This window comes from Brienomyrus brachyistius, chromosome 7 (assembly GCF_023856365.1).
Source record: "Brienomyrus brachyistius isolate T26 chromosome 7, BBRACH_0.4, whole genome shotgun sequence".
Classification (NCBI taxonomy): Eukaryota; Metazoa; Chordata; class Actinopteri; order Osteoglossiformes; family Mormyridae; genus Brienomyrus; species Brienomyrus brachyistius.
The window spans coordinates 19,102,310-19,120,262 of NC_064539.1; the positions used below are offsets into that span (position 1 = coordinate 19,102,310).

At 38.3% G+C, this 17,953-nt stretch overlaps 1 protein-coding gene and 1 long non-coding RNA gene across 12 annotated transcripts; one reads left to right on the top strand and one right to left on the bottom strand.

Moving 5' to 3' along the window:
* The first annotated feature begins 4,898 nt into the window (after positions 1-4,898).
* On the top strand, positions 4,899-7,982 carry LOC125746045 (uncharacterized). The gene is made up of 3 exons (XR_007398828.1): positions 4,899-5,364; positions 6,839-7,091; positions 7,629-7,982. It is a non-coding gene; the product is annotated as an uncharacterized LOC125746045 (long non-coding RNA).
* Positions 7,983-10,994: 3,012 nt separating this feature from the next.
* On the bottom strand, positions 10,995-15,056 carry rx3 (retinal homeobox gene 3). 11 transcript variants are annotated; one of them, XM_049019599.1, is made up of 5 exons: positions 14,701-15,056; positions 14,221-14,447; positions 11,933-12,561; positions 11,759-11,845; positions 10,995-11,700 (listed from the first exon to the last, which is right to left on the bottom strand). In XM_049019599.1, the coding sequence occupies exons 1-3, from the start codon at positions 14,951-14,953 to the stop codon at positions 12,130-12,132; spliced, it is 912 nt and encodes a 303-aa protein (XP_048875556.1). In that variant the 5' UTR covers positions 14,954-15,056; the 3' UTR covers positions 10,995-11,700; positions 11,759-11,845; positions 11,933-12,129. The 11 variants fall into 11 exon arrangements, with proteins under 11 accessions (XP_048875556.1, XP_048875561.1, XP_048875560.1 ...); XM_049019604.1 differs by lacking the exon at positions 11,759-11,845 and adding an exon at positions 11,730-11,758 and having other exon boundaries at positions 10,995-11,614; positions 11,846-12,561; XM_049019603.1 differs by having other exon boundaries at positions 10,995-11,501; positions 11,615-11,700; positions 11,788-12,561.
* Positions 15,057-17,953: the final 2,897 nt, after the last annotated feature.

Below are 17,953 nucleotides of genomic sequence, written 5' to 3' on the forward strand. Positions count from 1 at the left end.
ATGTCGTTATATCTATCTATCTATCTATCTATCTATCTATCTATCTATCTATCTATCTATCTATCTATCTATCTATCTATCTATCTGTCTGTCTGTCTGTCTGTCTATCTGGCATTTCCAATATTATATATAAACTGATTTTCCTGCCTAAAAGCAGCAGAGAGTGTTTAGGCAGTCCAAGGGTTTTTCCAGCTGTGCGGGGTTGGAATGAAAAATAGGTATATTCTAATGTATTTTCTATTTGCCTCAATACAACAGATTGAAAATTAAAGGTATTAGATAACATGTCTTTATTCACCTAAAATGTCTGACCTCTTTCAAACATGAATGTTTAAAATACTGCCTTGCCCATTTCAGATAATCACTTTCTGCCTATGAAATTTGATAGAAATGTTTATTTCCATCAGCATTTACTGCATGCTGGACTCTTGTGTTGGATAGTGTAGAAAACTGTTTTTATCCACATAAACACAAACAGTCTGTCTCTAGGCACAATTGTGCTTTGAACAAAACTGAAAAATACTAAACCCATTTACAAATGAAATGGTGTAAGAGTTGCAATACTCTATATTTTATTGTGACAGTGGATCAATATCCCTTGTATTCTTCCATTGAATGATAATCTTGCTTGTAAAAGGTTACACTATCCTGCTTCAAAGGAATTCATAGGAATTAGTGTTTCACAGAACTAATCCTAATAATATAATGAACTTTTCTTCACCTTGTTAAGTTTGAAGTGACACTTTGTACTAAAACTTAGATGTTTTTTTTTTCTAACAGCTACAGACAGGTGGTCATTTGAGTATTGAAATATCAAATGCTCAGATAACTTCTACTTCACATCCTGCTCAAGAAATGCTAAAATGTCTGTGTGGGGCACATTAAATATGCCCAGACAATGAAGTATACAGACTCACTGCTATTATGGAGCAAGAGCTTTATCTTGCATGAGCAAGGGGGGGGCAGCCTTCTGGGGGCCCATGAAGAAAGAATTTCCAGAATGTCTTTAGTTCTCTGCCTTGCCTTTCAGCCTAAGGTAGTGTGATATTTCAGAGGGCAAATATGGCTTAACACAGCAGAAATATGAGGGGTTTGGAACAGAATAGCATAGAATCTTTCTTTTTTAATTATTCTATAAGTTTTTTCTTTTCTTAATTAAGATGAAAAAGAGTCTGACATGATACATCCGCCCATTTATCAAACAGCAAAGTCATACATTTTTATGTTTTAAAAATGTTTAGGCCTCCTTGTACCATTATAGTATTTATTTTTATTTTTATTACATTCTGAAAAAAAGCCACAAACACATATATGTATTTGCATGACAGTAATAGTCCATAAAGATGAACTGTTAGTATGACAGGAAGTTAACAAAGATTTTTGTTGCAGCGTTTTACTGTTTTTTTTTAATTTACAGACAATATTACTAACCAAATAATTTCGCTGATATATTTGCCCATGACAAGAGTTTCCAGTGACTTCAAAATGTCAAGGTAAATTCAATATGGGCAGAGTTTTTGTATATTATGGCAGAAACCAGCCTGGATTAGAACGCAGATCAAGAACCATTTTCCTTTGTTACTTATATTTGAAGGATTACGACGGCACAGATTTAAAGAAAGGCTTTCTATCGCCACCTATCGGTGCTGAATTGTTAGCAGCCCATTTCGTTGTAATTTCCCGAATCAAACGAAGATAAACTACATAAAATTAACAATCTCTACTCAAATTTATCAAAACAATGCTGCTTCACGTTGCATGACATTTAGCGCGAACTAATAGTATGTAAACCGTATGTTTACATACGAAAGAAGTATTACATTACTATGCATATCCGCTTCAGCTTGGATTTTTTTTTGTTTTTTTAAATGGCACATAATTACAGTTCCTTTCAGTTCCAATGTCCTTGTTGCGAGTACAAGAAACATCCTGCAGCGACGTGGGTTCACCTTCCAAACTCTAACTTTGGAGTAAACAGGTGATTGGAGGAGCTCTCTCTGTCCATACAGCCGTGGGCCAACATGAGCCCCAGTGACTCTATTACGTGGTTCAGAGACCAAAATTCTCACTCCAGATGCCAGAAAAATCTACCCTGAAGAGAGTCCAGATGTAAGATAAAGCGACAGAATTCGTTTATAAATTGAATCCTATTTTACTAGGAAAAGAATAGATTATTCCTCAGTGGTCAACAAAAGTCGTAAGGAGGGCACTGTTTAAAAAGAGGACCAGCAGTCTTCACTACGGCATTACTCCTGTACGTGCTGCACTAGATTATATTTGGACCAGGTGCCTAGGAATTGTTCAGGGAAGCTATTTGGGTTGCAGATTGGATGGAGGGGTTTGAGATTCAAATCTTATTTTTATAACAATTTAAATGTTTCTTGTCTGATCATGCTTACATCACTGTTATTTTTGATTGAAAACAAACCTTCTGACTGTTACCTACTGGCTAAAAGAGAAATACAGGATAATAGTAATTGACAGCTTTCTGGAGGTCTGGAGCAAGGTTTTTAAGGTGAATGGTCTAAGCATAGACATTTGTCAGTTACTAGTTTAACTTATTAAGACATATTTGCTGCAGTAATTATCTTGAGCATTAAAACATTATACTCTCTTAAAAAATTGCACCAAAGCCTACAGGAAGTTGCTTGCTATTCCTCACTGGCAATGGTCCAATACTATATCTCTCTACTTTCGAAGTTCACATAAATATCATTTTACTGTTATCTTTGGGAAAGTTTGCTCTCCATAACACACATATTGGTAATGATCCACTTCAGCCAGCATATGACTCAGCACCCTTTAATAAAAGCCAACACGTCCTACACAGTGACCAACCTTTCATGCCACCTATTCTTTGGCACGTTCATTCATTCATTCATTCATTCATTCATTCATTCATTCAGTCTGTTTGCTTGCTTGCTTGATGTTTGACACAATATGGCAGTTTAAAAATGACACATAGTAACTAATATGGGAGTGTTTTTCAATAATTGTTGGACTGGATTTCTTCTGGACTTAAATATAGTAGGTAAATATTTGTTAATATTTTGATTTGAAGGTTGAGTGCTTCACATGTGCTTGGGAGCCAGAGTGGATGGACCAGAAACGGCAGGACATGTGAATGAGATCATGGATTCAAGATCTGATCAATTATCAGAATGTTATTTCCTTTTGAAGGAATTCAGATACGCAGTAATGATCTCTTTATATTGCCTGTACTAGAAGTAGTAGTTTTACTGTATACTGTTACGTATACTGACATGAGCTAGGTAACAGTTTCATGTTCCCTCCTCTAAGTGTTTGAGCCCAAGCTTAAAACAATGGTTTCTCCTTCAGTTCTCTTTTGGCTACGTTGGTGTCAATAGGACAATGGACTTAATGTAAATTAAAAAGGACAAAGACAAAAAAGCGCACAGCAAGTCTTTATAAAAGTTTCATTTTACAACCCTGTGTATCTGTTATGCAACTGAAGGTGAAAGTCAGTGTTGCGGTTTAATAATATCCATTAGACATATATCATTATTGTTGACAGTTTCTCTATTCTCATTTTATTTGTTTACCGGACATTTTTATATAAAGCGACAAATACTTGAGAAAGTAGGCTCAGGCAGTCCCTGAAGACATTGTCTTTGGGGCCTTTCTCAAGGGCCCAATGATGAAATCACCATGGCAACCACAAGATTTCAGCCAACGACTATCAGGTCCCAAGCTCAGTGGCCTAACCTGCAGAGAATTTATCGAAAGTGATAGCACAGCAAGGCAAATACACCATAAGCAGCCAAGCGGTCCTTTCAATGAGGGGTCAGTCCAAGTTAGCACTGGAGCAAGAGCTTTTCCATGCATTACAAAACATTGTAACAACCCAACAGCAGCCCTTCACGGATCAGACACCAGGAGGACTAGGTTTCTGCTAAACGAACGCAAAATACAAGACCATCGGGTATTGTCAAGAGACCATAACCAAGGGATGGGTGACAATGAAGAACTATTTGAGGTGGTCCCAGAAAAGATGCGTGGTATGTCAACCATTTCTCAAAGGTTTAGAGAGACTCAACTGACTTTGTGTGGGTGGGTAGCTTGTTTGAGAAACTACACATGAGAAATGTTGAGAGTGAGACTTACAGTATAATGAGTTCTTGATGAGTTGCTCAGTGTTAGTAGGTGCTGCCCTGTTAGTAACTCTGAAAGCCAGCAAAGCACCAAGGATGTGAAATGAATGCAAGTGCATCTAGGTTTCTGGTGGACCTTGAAGGAGACGGCATTGATGATGGAGGCGGTACGGAGATGTTGTGATAACTGATAAAGTTGACTTGAGCTTTAGAAGCTGGACACAGAGAATTAATACAGCAAGAAGAGCAGGGGTCCAAGGGGCACACCAGATGTTTCCAGGTGTGACTTGAGTACCTTATGGATCCCAAGAAGGAATTAATGGTTTTAGACACAAATGAGTGGAGAGAGACTGGGCTGCAGTAATGGATCAAGTGTCATTATGGGTTGTTGAAATGATTAAAAATGACATTGAAAATAAAGTATCTGTTTGAAAATTAAGTGTTTAGTTGTTTCGCATTTTGGTGACAGTTACTGCTTGTTAGAGTAATAGAATTTCCATCACTTTGTTCCTTCCTGAAAGTGAAAAAACGTAAATATCCATCCGTTTTCTATACCTGCTCATCCTTTGCAGGGTCAAGACGGTATGGAGCTGATCCCGGAAGCAATGCGCGCAATGATGACACCAGAGAGAACATGCAAACGCCACACTTACTAATTTATTGTAGGAAATGTTTGTAGGGGAATCGACTATCTGTTAACACCCCTAAATACAGAATGTTTGTCGGGAAGTAGGCCATTGGTATTAATTAAAAAACGCTGACACGTCTCGCTCATGTACTCCACAAACAATATCCACCCCTCGAGATAATATCAGGTCTTTCCAGATCTGTCACTTAGATTTTTTTCATTTACCAAAACAAGCTGTATTTTAAAAGGTCCGTGACGTAAAAGACTTTGAAGTGGAAATATATACCATGATATCATTCTATACCTGACATAAAAAGTTTTGGACGCACGCCATGGTACTTGAGTTGCTTTTTTAAGCTTCATCACGATATCTTATAAATTGACAGGAGATTAAAGGGCATTAGTAAGAACAACATATATGGTAGGCAGCATCGATGAAGACAGGAAATCGGACTTCTGAACGTTCAAGGACTCGTACCATGAAGACGGAATTTCTAGTGTGGAGATACACTTCTTGTTTTTCTCTTTTTGTTTTAGTTTTCGTCGGATGTACGACGCAAGTTTTGTCCGAAAATGTTGGATCCCTTGGAAAAATTAACCCCAGAGGAAATCACTGGGCAGTAGGTAAGACTCCACTTTCGCGTTGTGTGGTTTATGAATTAATAAATTCGTATTTAATTACTACATTTCAATAAATAGCAATCATCCAGAATAATTAAAGATAGTTTTATACTGTATCAGATGCTGGTGTTATTACCAATTTTACATCCAAAGCTGAAAGGAACCTGAAAGAAATCATTCTACAACGCACTTAAAAATCACAGTGTCTACTGAGTTGTTATAATTTTATAACATCAGTAGTTAATCTTCAAGACAACTTTGTTAAACGGTGTAGTCTAAATGTGAGCTTTGTAATGGAACTGTGGTAAGGGATATTCAGGTCCATCTATTCGAATTGGACATTTTAATCATTGCTTTTCTTTATGTCAGTAAGTTTTTTTAGTCAGTTAATCTAAATAAAACCACTAACGGCCGTCATTGTAGATAATTAACAAGTCCTGTTTACATACTTAACTACCAATACTAAGCATGCAAACTAGTAATTATAAAATCATTTCTTTAAAGTAATAGATCAAGTTAAATATAACGTGAAATTTGAAAACATGAGCCAATATACCACCGTATTTTCGACTCATTCTATTATGCAAATCGGTGTTTATTATTGCAGATTTACCATGAATCTACGACTGTGTAACAATTCATTGAAATCTTGTCGGTCTCTTTTTAAATGAATGATTATAGCAGTTATACCGGGAAATCGTCGTAAAATATAGCACTGCTTTGCGTATTGCTTTTTTCGTATCTTCTTTTCAGTGCGTGTTTAAGAGAAATCGTTGTTATAAAGATTTATATTCGTACAGCACAATTAGCGAGCAGCATGTATGACAATTTTTATGCTGGTTTCATAAAAGTATTCGGCAATTAAATGAAAAATGATTTAAGCTGTTCATAAGACATTTCCCGGATATTTGCTAGGGCTCTTTAACTGCATTATTATATCCACTAAAGGGTATCATTCTAATAGCCAAGTAACTCTGACTAAGATGTAATTGCCATAATTGAAAGGCAGGGACACTTAAAACCCTTTTCGCCGTGATTGCTGAACTTCCCTCCTATTAATCAACGTTTTCAACATCACACTAGTAGGGAAAATTGTGATCCAAACACTTGAATCTTACATGACTCATTATTATTTAATTGCAAACTTTTGTCAAATTTAGGACCAATCATTTGCAATATGTCTCATTCAATTAAATTTGTCCTCAAACATTTGAAAGCATGTTTTTTAAGACTTTGAAAAGACGGTGATTAAGAAAGTTACCCAGGACTGTGAACAAACGCAGAGGCTAAAACATCAAACGTTGTTTCATAAATACTAGCCTAGACACGTGCTACTGTCACCGTGGGGGTGTGCACAGGGAGAGAATATGCAGACAGCATGGATGGGTGTTTTTGTTAAAGCATACACCTTCAGAATAGCTGTTCATAGGATGCTTTGCATGTTACTTTACTTCTGTGCCATGGTGACTGTTCGCAGGTCATCTCATGGGGAAAAAAAGCACAGATGGCAGATTTGGCTCAGAGGACGGTGGAATGTCTAATAATCAATACCCGCAGTCTGCAGAAAAAGATAAGAGGCCGACGGGAAACCTGCAACCATCCCAGGCTCTTACAGCTGTCTTCCGGGCCCTACTGGCACTGGAGAAACCAAATGAGATTCCGCCACCTTGGGCGATGATTTTGGAAAAAAGACTCAATGAGAGAATGAGCAGGATAGGAACCTGAAAGAGGTTAGTGCTTATTAATCAAGTTGAGGCTGGTAACATTTCAGAATTCCAAAGACATGTAACCATTTGTAACTGTTGAACTAACACTCCATGCACTAGGTTTTGCTTGAATATACTGGATTTAGTATGGCACTTAATATACAAACATACTTTATTATATGCCCAGAGAAATAAACAGACACTAAATCAAATTTACTATATTTTTATAGCTCAAGTGTTTGTACAGCCAAAGGAACAAGAACAGAGTGCAGTGATATGGGGTCAGTCCTGGGATTTGCAGCAAAATGCAACATTCTAAGTCATGTTTTGCCAGTATATTCACAAATAAATACTCATTTAATGGGAGTTTGCGCAAAATGACTGGGCATCAGTTTACAACAGCATCCATGTTTGCAAAACGATCCAGAGAGTGTGGATTCAGGAAGTGCATCCAAGAAAAAAAAACAGGACATTTTTAATCACATGGACATGGACAAATTTGGCATGCTTACTCATTATTTGGGTAATTTGCATACATATTGCTGCTATTTTGTCCTCTAGGTGGCGCAAATCTTGTTGCAGACTTTGACAATGAAGGACAACAGCGACCCTTGAGGACATCTGTCTGATTAACATGTTTCAAACGTTGTTGAAGCATTTCTCTCGGAGTAATACGTAATAGTTGTACATTTGGATGGAATATGCTTTATATTTGTAGGTATTTGTGTGACGTTTAATATATTTATGTAATGTTTGAGTAAAATTTATTGTAAAAGCTTTACCAGATTTATATAATGAAATTATCTTCTGAAAATTGTTTTCCGTGTTTTGTAACTTATTCGGTATTGTGTTCCACTGTCATTTTAATGTTTCATAACACAATTGTGTTGAACATTCAATAAAACAAAAACTTTTGAAATGATTGTATGGGAAATAGATTTTTATGAGTATATATACCTTAATTTAAAATTTCGCTAATATTGTATGTTAATAAATAAAACTTTATAAATAGTGTTCTGATCTCCAACTATTCTGTCTGTGTTTCATTATGACATAGGAACATAGGAAACGAGGCAGATGTAACAGGAATGTAGCCTGTAGCCCAGCTACAGGTAACAAGGTGCCCCCGTGGTTACAGGATAAGATCAGAGTTAAAACCTGGCACTAATACTACATTTACTAGCTGTATAAATGGTAAGGCTACACATAATTTACTGAGCAAATCCACATTGGTTAGGAATTTTATTTGGTTGTTCTAATTGCTGAAGATGCTGTGAAGTGAATGAGTCTTAACCACAGCTGTTTGTATCCTAACACAATTACCCATCACTCATAAGAAATATTGGCTCGTGTTATCGCTGCTTATGTGCAACAACACAATCTGTCAGTAATACAAACGGGGCTTAAAATAAATGAATGTTACATTTATATAGCACTTTTCAAGAAGCAACTTCAACCATCATCACTGTGTAGCTTCCACCTGGACAATGCAATGGCAGCCAGTGGTGAAGGGGGAGAAGAGAATCCACCAGTTATATATAGATATAGAGGATGATTAGGAAGTCAGATTTAATAGGGCACAGTTTGCAATTTTAGCAGATATTGTGGTACCATCCCTACTCTTTCAAAAGACACGCAGGGATCTTTTGTGACCTCAGACAATCAGGACCTTGGTTTTAGGTCTCAGCCGAAGGATGGCACCATTTTTACAGCATGGTGTCCCCATCACTGCACTTGGGCACTGGGATCCACACAGACCACAGAACCTGTTGGCCATACAAACACCTCTCCCAGCAGCAACCCAGCTTTCCTATTGGCCAGGCCCAAACCTGCTTAGCTTCAGGTGGATTACCTAGTCCGAACTGCAGGGGTTGCCGACAAAAATAACATCCTGCGCGTGGGCAAATTTGCATACAAATTCTGAAAGTAATGAAAAAAGCTACCAGCAGATGGCAGAAAATGACACAAATGGACCTCCACTTGTAAGAGAGTAAAAAAAAAACCATCAGTAATGAACATAGTCCATATATTTGGGTGGGCGATATTTTTTTATTCTGTTTTGGCCGTCTTAATACAGAAAAATTACTGTATCATTAAGTTGTTTTAGTGTTTATTATAATTTATATGCCATTCGTACTGTGCATGTTGGACCGGAGCCAATCCTGTAATTAATGTAAATAGTTCACAGTAATTATTATGTATTTGAGGTGACATGTGTCGTATGTAATGTCACGTGTAGTGTTAGGTGTTAAGTATTGTAAATATCGGTGTGCGTGGCAATGTAGGTTCCCATTTGAAATGGGAAGGCAGACTGGGGCCAGTTGTTCTGTTGGGGGGAGGGGGGCGGGCAGATGTATTTCATCTTACAGCAGATGATTGAAGCAAAAGACAATTCTGAAAATTGATAAGTAATTTACCCAATGCTTTGCAGTTACATTTTACAGTTTTTACAAACAGGTAACCTGTACACCTGTTTTAATTATCAAAGGAGAATATTATTTAAATAAAAGAGAATAAGAATTTACATTTACGTTTGAAGTGTTTATTTTAATTAAATGTGATTTAGTGATTTCTACACCAGACCGTGTAAATACAACACTAACCACGCTAGTGATTTATAATTGAAATTGATAGTCACCAGCAGGTGGCGATCAGCACCAAGTAGGCCGAAATGTAAAACGTTATTTTCATCGTCGGCCTCAAGGAGGCCACCAGGAATTCCGAAGGGTTGCGGCTGAAACCCTTTGGATGCTTCTCTCCACATGTAAATAGACAGGATGGTAGACAACTGCCCTGAAGTGACTACTGTCTCCTTGCCTGCCACACTTAAACATTCTTCTTGTCACGCCTCAGGAAGGTCTTTCCTCTACCTTACACATGTACCTTCACTGTCAATACTCCAACTACTCCACCGCTGTTTCTCGAAATGCAAAAGGAAGGAGAGTGTATCGTCTTGTATCTTCATCAAATGAAGATAAAAACAACAGAAATGATAATTGACTTCTAGAAACTTGTACTGGGGACCACCATCGTCCAAAAAAAACCATAGCGTTGACTAACCTATTCATTTACAATTCTATAGAGCAGTGTTTCCAAACCTGGTCCTCGGGGACTCACAGATGGTCCACATTTTTGCTCCCTCCCCGATATCTGCCAGACAGTTCACGTTTTTGCTCCCTCCCCGATATCTGCCAGACAGTTCACGTTTTTGCTCCCTCCCCGATATCTGCCAGACAGTTCACGTTTTTGCTCCCTCCCCGATATCTGCCAGACAGTTCACGTTTTTGCTCCCTCCCCGATATCTGCCAGACAGTTCACGTTTTTGCTCCCTCCCCGATATCTGCCAGACAGTTCACATTTTTGTGAAACTTGCACTGTCTGCAGGACCCAAGGACTGGATTGAGAAACACTGCTATAGAGTCTTAATTGAAAGAAAAATTGAAAATCATTAACTCCTTACTTACTCAACAGCAAACTACACCATGCCATCGTATCTGCAGGAAAAATGATCAGTTGCATGTTCTCTTTCCCTGAGAATCTGCATAACTCCAGAATATCTAAATGTGTCGAAAGACCATCAATTCCTCCTGGCCAGTAATCACCTGTTCTGTCACAGATTCAGAAAACCTAGAAACAAGCAATGTTTGATCTCCATAGATTAATCATCCCCCCATTTACACCTCCAGACCTCCTATTAATTCAAATATCCCATCTGTGGCTATTATTCCTTATTGTCATTTATATTCAGGTATATTTTTATGCACTCTTTGCATATTATTTTTAGGGACGGCATAAATCCTAAGAAAATGTTAAAAAGTGAAGACAGCCATTTCAATAACGTTTTTAATGGCAACCTATTATTGTGCATTTACAAAATAATTATACACAATGTTACCCAAACAGGTGATGTTAGTCTAAAAACTTGTGTCAAATTCTATTTGTGCATACAGATGCATTAGTTATTCAAAAGACCCAAAGGGTAATTAATTTAAGGTTGTTCACATTTTTCCCATCTACGGGCTGTAATATGAAAATAACGCAGTATCTGATAACACAATGGCTATATTCTGCGTACGCTAATACTGAAACATGCCATTCCACACAGACGTTTATGGAATTCCTATTTTTTCATCATTCCACCTTGTTTAAAATGAACGTTATTATGATCAGCAAACAACAAAACTTGCGTGTGACAAAGCTCCAATTTAATATACATCATATATTTATATATATAAATATTATTTCTCAAAAAGACATATTCTAGAAAAGAACATTTTCTCCATACAAAATATTTCACGCCACAAAAATAATCCATTAAGATCAAATGATGAAATTTAACAATGTAGAGCAGTGTTTCCAAAACCGGTCCTTGGGGACCTCCAGACTGTCCTCGGTCCTCGGGGACCTCCAGGCTGTAACTCAGTAATTGGGGACCTCCAGGCTGTAACTCAGTCCTCGAGGACCCCTAGGCTGTTCTCGGTCCTCGGGGATCCCCAGGCTGTTCTCGGTCCTCGGGGATCCCCAGGCTGTTCTCGGTCCTCGGGGACCTCCAGGCTGTAACTCAGTAATTGGGGACCTCCAGGCTGTAACTCAGTCCTCGGGGACCTTCAGGCTGTTCTCGGTCCTCGGGGACCTCCAGGCTGTAACTCATTCATTGGGGACCTCCAGGCTGTAACTCAGTCATTGGGGACCTCCAGGCTGTAACTCAGTCATTGGGGACCTCCAGGCTGTAACTCAGTCATTGGGGACCTCCAGGCTGTTACTCAGTCATTGGGGACCTCCAGGCTGTAACTCAGTCATTGGGGACCTCCAGGCTGTTACTCAGTCATTGGGGACCTCCAGGCTGTAACTCAGTCATTGGGGACCTCCAGGCTGTAACTCAGTCATTGGGGACCTCCAGGCTGTTACTCGGTCCTCAGGGACCTTCAGGCTGTCCTTAGTCCTCGGGGACATCCAGACTGTCTGGGGACCCCAAAGACTGGGTTGGGAAACATTGATGTAGTGGTTTTGTTTACAGTCAGCTATCAATAGTGGACAGCCACAGCAAGATGCCTGTATGATGCTACCACGTCTTTCCTATTGACTGAATGTGCTCCTTTGCCTTCATCCTCAGTGAGGCAATGCTGGAATTGCGGGGATCTGCCTCCTCCATGGAAAACTTGTCCATAAATCCTGCACATTGGTAGGAGGGAGGCAGGCACATGGTACCTATATGTGATAAACTGTGTCCGACAGAAGAAGAATTTAAGTAAGGAGGTGTGGTGTAATTGTTGGGCAGCCCATGGGACGGCGTGATGAAGTTTGAAAGGGACTGCAGAGTGGTGGAGGTGGAAACACCAGGGCTGAGCCAAGGTTCGAGATGCAGGCCCGGCGAGCTGAGCGCCGGCTGTGGAGATCTGCTAAAGGTCAGCATGGGGGAGTCTGGAAACCGCATGGAGCCAACGTCCAGCTTCTCCTGCCTTCTCCACTTGGCTCTTCGGTTCTGAAACCACACCTGCAATCACGTTTTCCTATTAAATCTGTCACGATGCTCTTCACACATGTTTTAGTGCAATATATAAACATCTGTCAGCATATGTAAGCAGTTAGAGCATGAAGATATCCTGTATCAGTGTATTTCAATATACAAAGACAATTTTTTGTTAAACGGATATGCTTGAATATGCTTTTACACATAATTTCAGAATGTTATTTTCAAAATGATAAACAAAAAAAAAAACGCAACTTCATGACTTGTAATTTACCATAGTTCGTAATTTTTATATAAAAATGTAAATACTGGCATCCATTAATTAATTATAGCATCCAATCAATTCACTCAATCACCCACTGATTCAGCACAAGGTCAGTGGGTAAACCTCACAACCATATTTTTATTTACACTTATCTGCAGTTACAATTGCTTACAAGGTAGTAACTCGGTTACTAAATTACCATGAATTCCTTCTCCTAGAGATGCTACAGGTTCTTATGATATAATTATTGTGCACATGTATGCTATTGTATGTATGCTGTATGCTATTAATACTGATATATAATATATCAGAATAAGTATTTTATTCAATACAGTAAGTATGTCCTCATATAAAGTAAGAGTTTTTAAAATTATTATTATCTAACAGACTTTCATTTACTGCTGTCATCTGCATCAATTTCCAGTCACAATGAACTGGACAAGCAGACGTGCAAGCATTGATTTTCGTGGAGATCACATGGAAATAAACCAGTGGATATTTAATGGTACTGTACCAGTTACAAAAGTTTTAAATATTTAAAAAATCTAAACAAAAGGGAAAAAATAGATTAATTTTAGTCTTAGCATATGAAAGACACATAGTTCTCTGTGTATTCTCCTTATGTATTCTGCATAACACGTGGGCTAACAAATCTGTGCAGATAAGCCTGAGCTGTGGGCGCCTTTCAAAAAATCAATACACTTCTGCATCACATACAAGCTAAAGACTCCATTTTAAATTGTTTTAAAAGAAAATTGCCGAAGTCTACCTTGTGTCATAAAGAGTTTTTATTATCTATTACAAATGATATTAGAAAAAACAAACAACAATTCATGTTAGCATTACTCAACTCCAAAAAAATGTTTTTAACGCGCCATCCAATACTTAGTTGCTGTGGTTTGAAAGATAACATTCTGTTATCGGGGGGAGTTTCTAGCTTTTGAAAAGATCAGGGCTTGACTAATGTAGTCAAGTTTACCTGGGGTTTGACTAGTTTGTTTTGAAGGAAGATTGGCGTCTGGGTTAAAATATTCGGAGTTACGACGCCCATGTTCTGATGCTATTTTGTTTTTGGGATGCATGATCCACATAGATTAGACAAGAGTATTAACACTGAGAATTCACCAGAACAGGTCTGGTGTTTGCTCTTACGTGTATTTCCTAGCTATTGCATGTGATAATGAGTTTAGATGCAGCTCACATTGTTTAATAAATGCAAAACAAATTGTATCCTTGACAGAGTTGCGGGGGCATGAAAACTATTCCGATCTGATATAATATCAAGTCATAATATTAAATTCTTTCATTTGCTTTTTTTACTTTCTCTATATTTCCCTTAAAAATACAAACTAAGATACCAAAATCTGCAGCATAGCTGGAAAAGGCGTAATGGGTATCGACGCTTTAACGAACCGCACCTGAACACGGACCTCCGGCAGATTGACCTTGAGCGCCAGTTCCTCTCTGCTGTAAATGTCGGGGTAGTGCGACTTCTCGAAGGCTCTCTCTAGTTCGTGAAGTTGAAAAGTAGTAAATGTAGTTCTGTTGCGTCTGTGTTTCTTCTTTGGGTTGTCATCACCGGAAAATTTACATTCCCTTTCAGGTAAATCGGCACTTGCTCCAGAACTGCTTGCGCAACACGCACCTGGAATACACATAATTCAAAAACTTTAGAAAACAAGGACAGGAAATATTTTAAAGACTGTATAGGCTGTGCAATAAACGGTATGGTCATATTTCAACTAGTTGCAGAAACTGGATTTTCCGCCTTTGACAGAAATGTTAGTCTTGAAATACATAAAAATTAGAAATCAAAGGTGAGAAATAAGAATCCACGTTATTCCCCATCTCTAAGTGTTGCTATTGCCTTTTATTTATTAATCTCTAAACACACTTACTTTGAAAGCCCTCGGAGCCTTGACCCTTCCTCAGGGCGGGGACCACCTTGCATTTCCTTCTGCGCTCAGTGTCTTTCGTGAATCTTGCCGGGACATTCGATGAAATCGGCTGATGGAAAATGTTCTCATCCTTAAACCCCAAAATCGCTTCGATACTATGGATTCGAGATGCGTGTCCGGGGCTGCGAACCAAACCTCCGGAAGGCGAAAGACGGTCTTCCATTCCTGCTGACGGCGAATCGAGAAACCTCATTGACGTTCGTTGACTGGTGTTTAATTCGACTTCTGATTATACACGTCTTTGACCTGAACCGTAGCAGAGACGTTGTCTTGTGGGCTTTATAAAGGGGCCCATCTGAGACCTATTGTCCATATGACGTCAGTCCCACTGAGCTCTTTTTAAACTCCACCCTACAATTTCTTATAACTCTGAGCAGAGTTAAATGAACATCCTTATATCAGTCTTAAATAATCTGTTCCTCATCCAGATGTCATGCTCTTGGACATTAAAAAGCGCGGGGGTTTGGGGGGGCGGGAGGGAGCAACAGATTAAAATTTCAGTACAAATTCACTACTGCAAGATTAATAGTACGGCAACAAAAGTGTAAAATGACATACCGACATAACATTTACCACTAAAATTATTTTACAAACAAAGCAACTGTCATATGTCACATTTAGAAAACAATATTGAACACAATGTTATGGTATACATTTTAATTATTTTGATTTACTACCCTGTTAAGTTAGTTGGTTTAACATGGGCTACGTAAATGTGAAATACAGCCCTACTCAATAAACGTAAGAATCACATTTTAAAGTCTCCATATATAGAAAGGGAATTTTTAGAAAAGCCACATTCAATTAACATTCAGATTGAGATTTCATTAAACTAAATGTCCATGTTATATAACACGCATAGGCCTCTATGGAACAATTAGGGTTCCCATCCCTGAATCATTCTGTAACAGGCTTTACGGAAGTTTCCTTATGCGAAAACAATTATTAAATTAAATCATTTATTATTATTACTTTTAAATACCACACGCTGATCACAATCAATCCGCAATCTTCCATTGATTAAAGAAGATGCGTTGATATACGTCTTCAATCAGCTGTCTGAAAATGAAAAAAAAAATCCTTTTTATTAATAATTAGCGTTGATTAAATGTTTCATAGTTATGCATTATGTACATGTATTATGTACATAAGGGGCTACTTTCAACGCTTTGTATGGAGTTTATGGAAATCGTTCGGACATCATGTCATCGATTTGGCGTGATTTCATTCCGAACACAAGTAGGACATCACAAATTTAACCCTGAAATTTATGCGCAATTAATTGGAAGCATTTCCTGCCTTACTGAATACTGAATGGATATGTGCATTTAGCACTAAATAAAGATCGACAGCTGTTTGATAATCCTTTGCCCACACGCTGCTAAGGGGATTAGAGTCTTTTTCTTGAAACAGTTAGTACCATTTAAAACTATTTAGCCCTTCCTAATTACTGAGAGTGATGTTATCCTCTGCTTATATTATACAGAGTAAGTACTCCTGGCGTAAGGACAGTGTTTTGTGTAAAACAATGCTACTCAAAAGTCTATTTCTCTTGGGCTGCAAACATGCAGTGCAGTGTTACGTTTACCATCCTTTCATTAAAAACAAACAATGACCTTTGTCTGTAATATTCCCCTCAAAATAGACAAAACTTAATTATCAGAGTCATTCTTCTGCCTCAGAGTCGTATTGATGAGCGCGACAATGTTAATAGTGAATTGCATCTTTTGTAGAAGTTGCAGTAAGACAGCTGTTGTTTTGCCAAGGTCGGGTCTGTCGAACTGCACCTTTTGTAAACGCAATTGCCATGTTTCTCAACACATTCATCGGGAGCTTAGAGGTTACATGGTATTTCAAAAGGAAAATGGCAGCTCTAAAACAGGAAATATATATGTTGTATTTTTATCTTTAATATAAGTGCTGTGGTGTTACGATGAAACTGTTTCCTTAATATAAGGGTGATTTTAATAGGCGTACCAGAGGGAGGTACGACAGGTCTCTTTGTACATTTACCGATTTACTTATTAAAACAGACTTTCACTATCCTAAATGAGAAACAATTTAATGAGTAACATGTCCTACCAGAGCCAGAAGTGTGCTGCGTGTTTTTCACCAAAAATATTCTACAGTAGCTTGAGACTACAGAAATAATTATAGCGTTTTATTTTTAACCCTAAAATATGATGACAGAATCAGGGCTGGGGAACCACGGAAAAAATGTGAAATTATTTGGCCAACCAGTGAGCACTGACGAGGAGAAAGCACACGCAGGGAGTTTCTCCTGATAATCGACAGCGGGACCTTCTCTAGTGGCGTCGACGTCCATCACAACGTCTGCTATAGTGATAAAGACAGACCTCCCCTCCCTGCATCATTTCAGACAATATGCGCTGCCCCCCATTCGGCGTTTCTTCAAGTGCATGCTTTAATGGTTTATTTTGACTGAACACTCAATCTCCTAAGTCTTCTGTTTCTCCAACAGCCAAATATCCCTACAATCTGTAGATGTTTCAGCAAATGGGGTATCAATGCATGTGTTTGATGGGAGTTTGCAAAGCGACATTTCGTTCCCCCTGCAAACCCAGCTATGTTCTGTGACACTCCTTTCACGTGCATCCTGGAAGTGGAAAGCATTTGACTGGAACCCTTAAAAAAGGCAACCTATCTTAGATGAATATGAGGAGATGAGCCTCGTCAAAAATGGATGCTCGTGAAGGTCTTTCCTGAAGATGCCTGACAAAAATAGTCCAAAAGGAAAATGGACTCTTCACACAGGACAAAATACTATAGAGGCAAAAAATAATCCTTATGAGTTTTGTATCAACGGAATCAAAATAAGAAAATTCACTAGGGTATTAAATTCCAGAGATATACCTTTGCATACAAGAGTTTCATTTAAGTGACGTTTTCTAATACAAGTGAAACATGAAAACACAGAAGACACTGCAGGAGTTTTTCTTCATGTTTCATTAAAACAAATCCATTAAGTATTACCAATGGTAAGTCGAAAAACCTCAATAAATCAGACAACAGGCAACATTCTTGAAGTACAGTATGAGAATGCAGCTGGACACTACAGTGAAAATGTGTGGAGGGGCAGTGGTAATTTTACACAGGAAAAAAAAAAAAACGTCTAACTTGCCAAAATATAGAAGCAAAACTCTTGCAAAACTAATTTAATGGTAAGTGGGGG

Coding starts and splice junctions, on each gene's coding strand:
- rx3 (XM_049019599.1), bottom strand. CDS start 14,953: ATGAGGTTTCTCGATTCGCCGTCAGCAGGAATGGAAGACCGTCTTTCG. Junction 14,448..14,700: donor AGGCTCCGAGGGCTTTCAAA/GTAAGTGTGTTT, acceptor TGTGTATTCCAG/GTGCGTGTTGCGCAAGCAGT. Junction 12,562..14,220: donor TGCCGGAGGTCCGTGTTCAG/GTGCGGTTCGTT, acceptor ACGTGATTGCAG/GTGTGGTTTCAGAACCGAAG.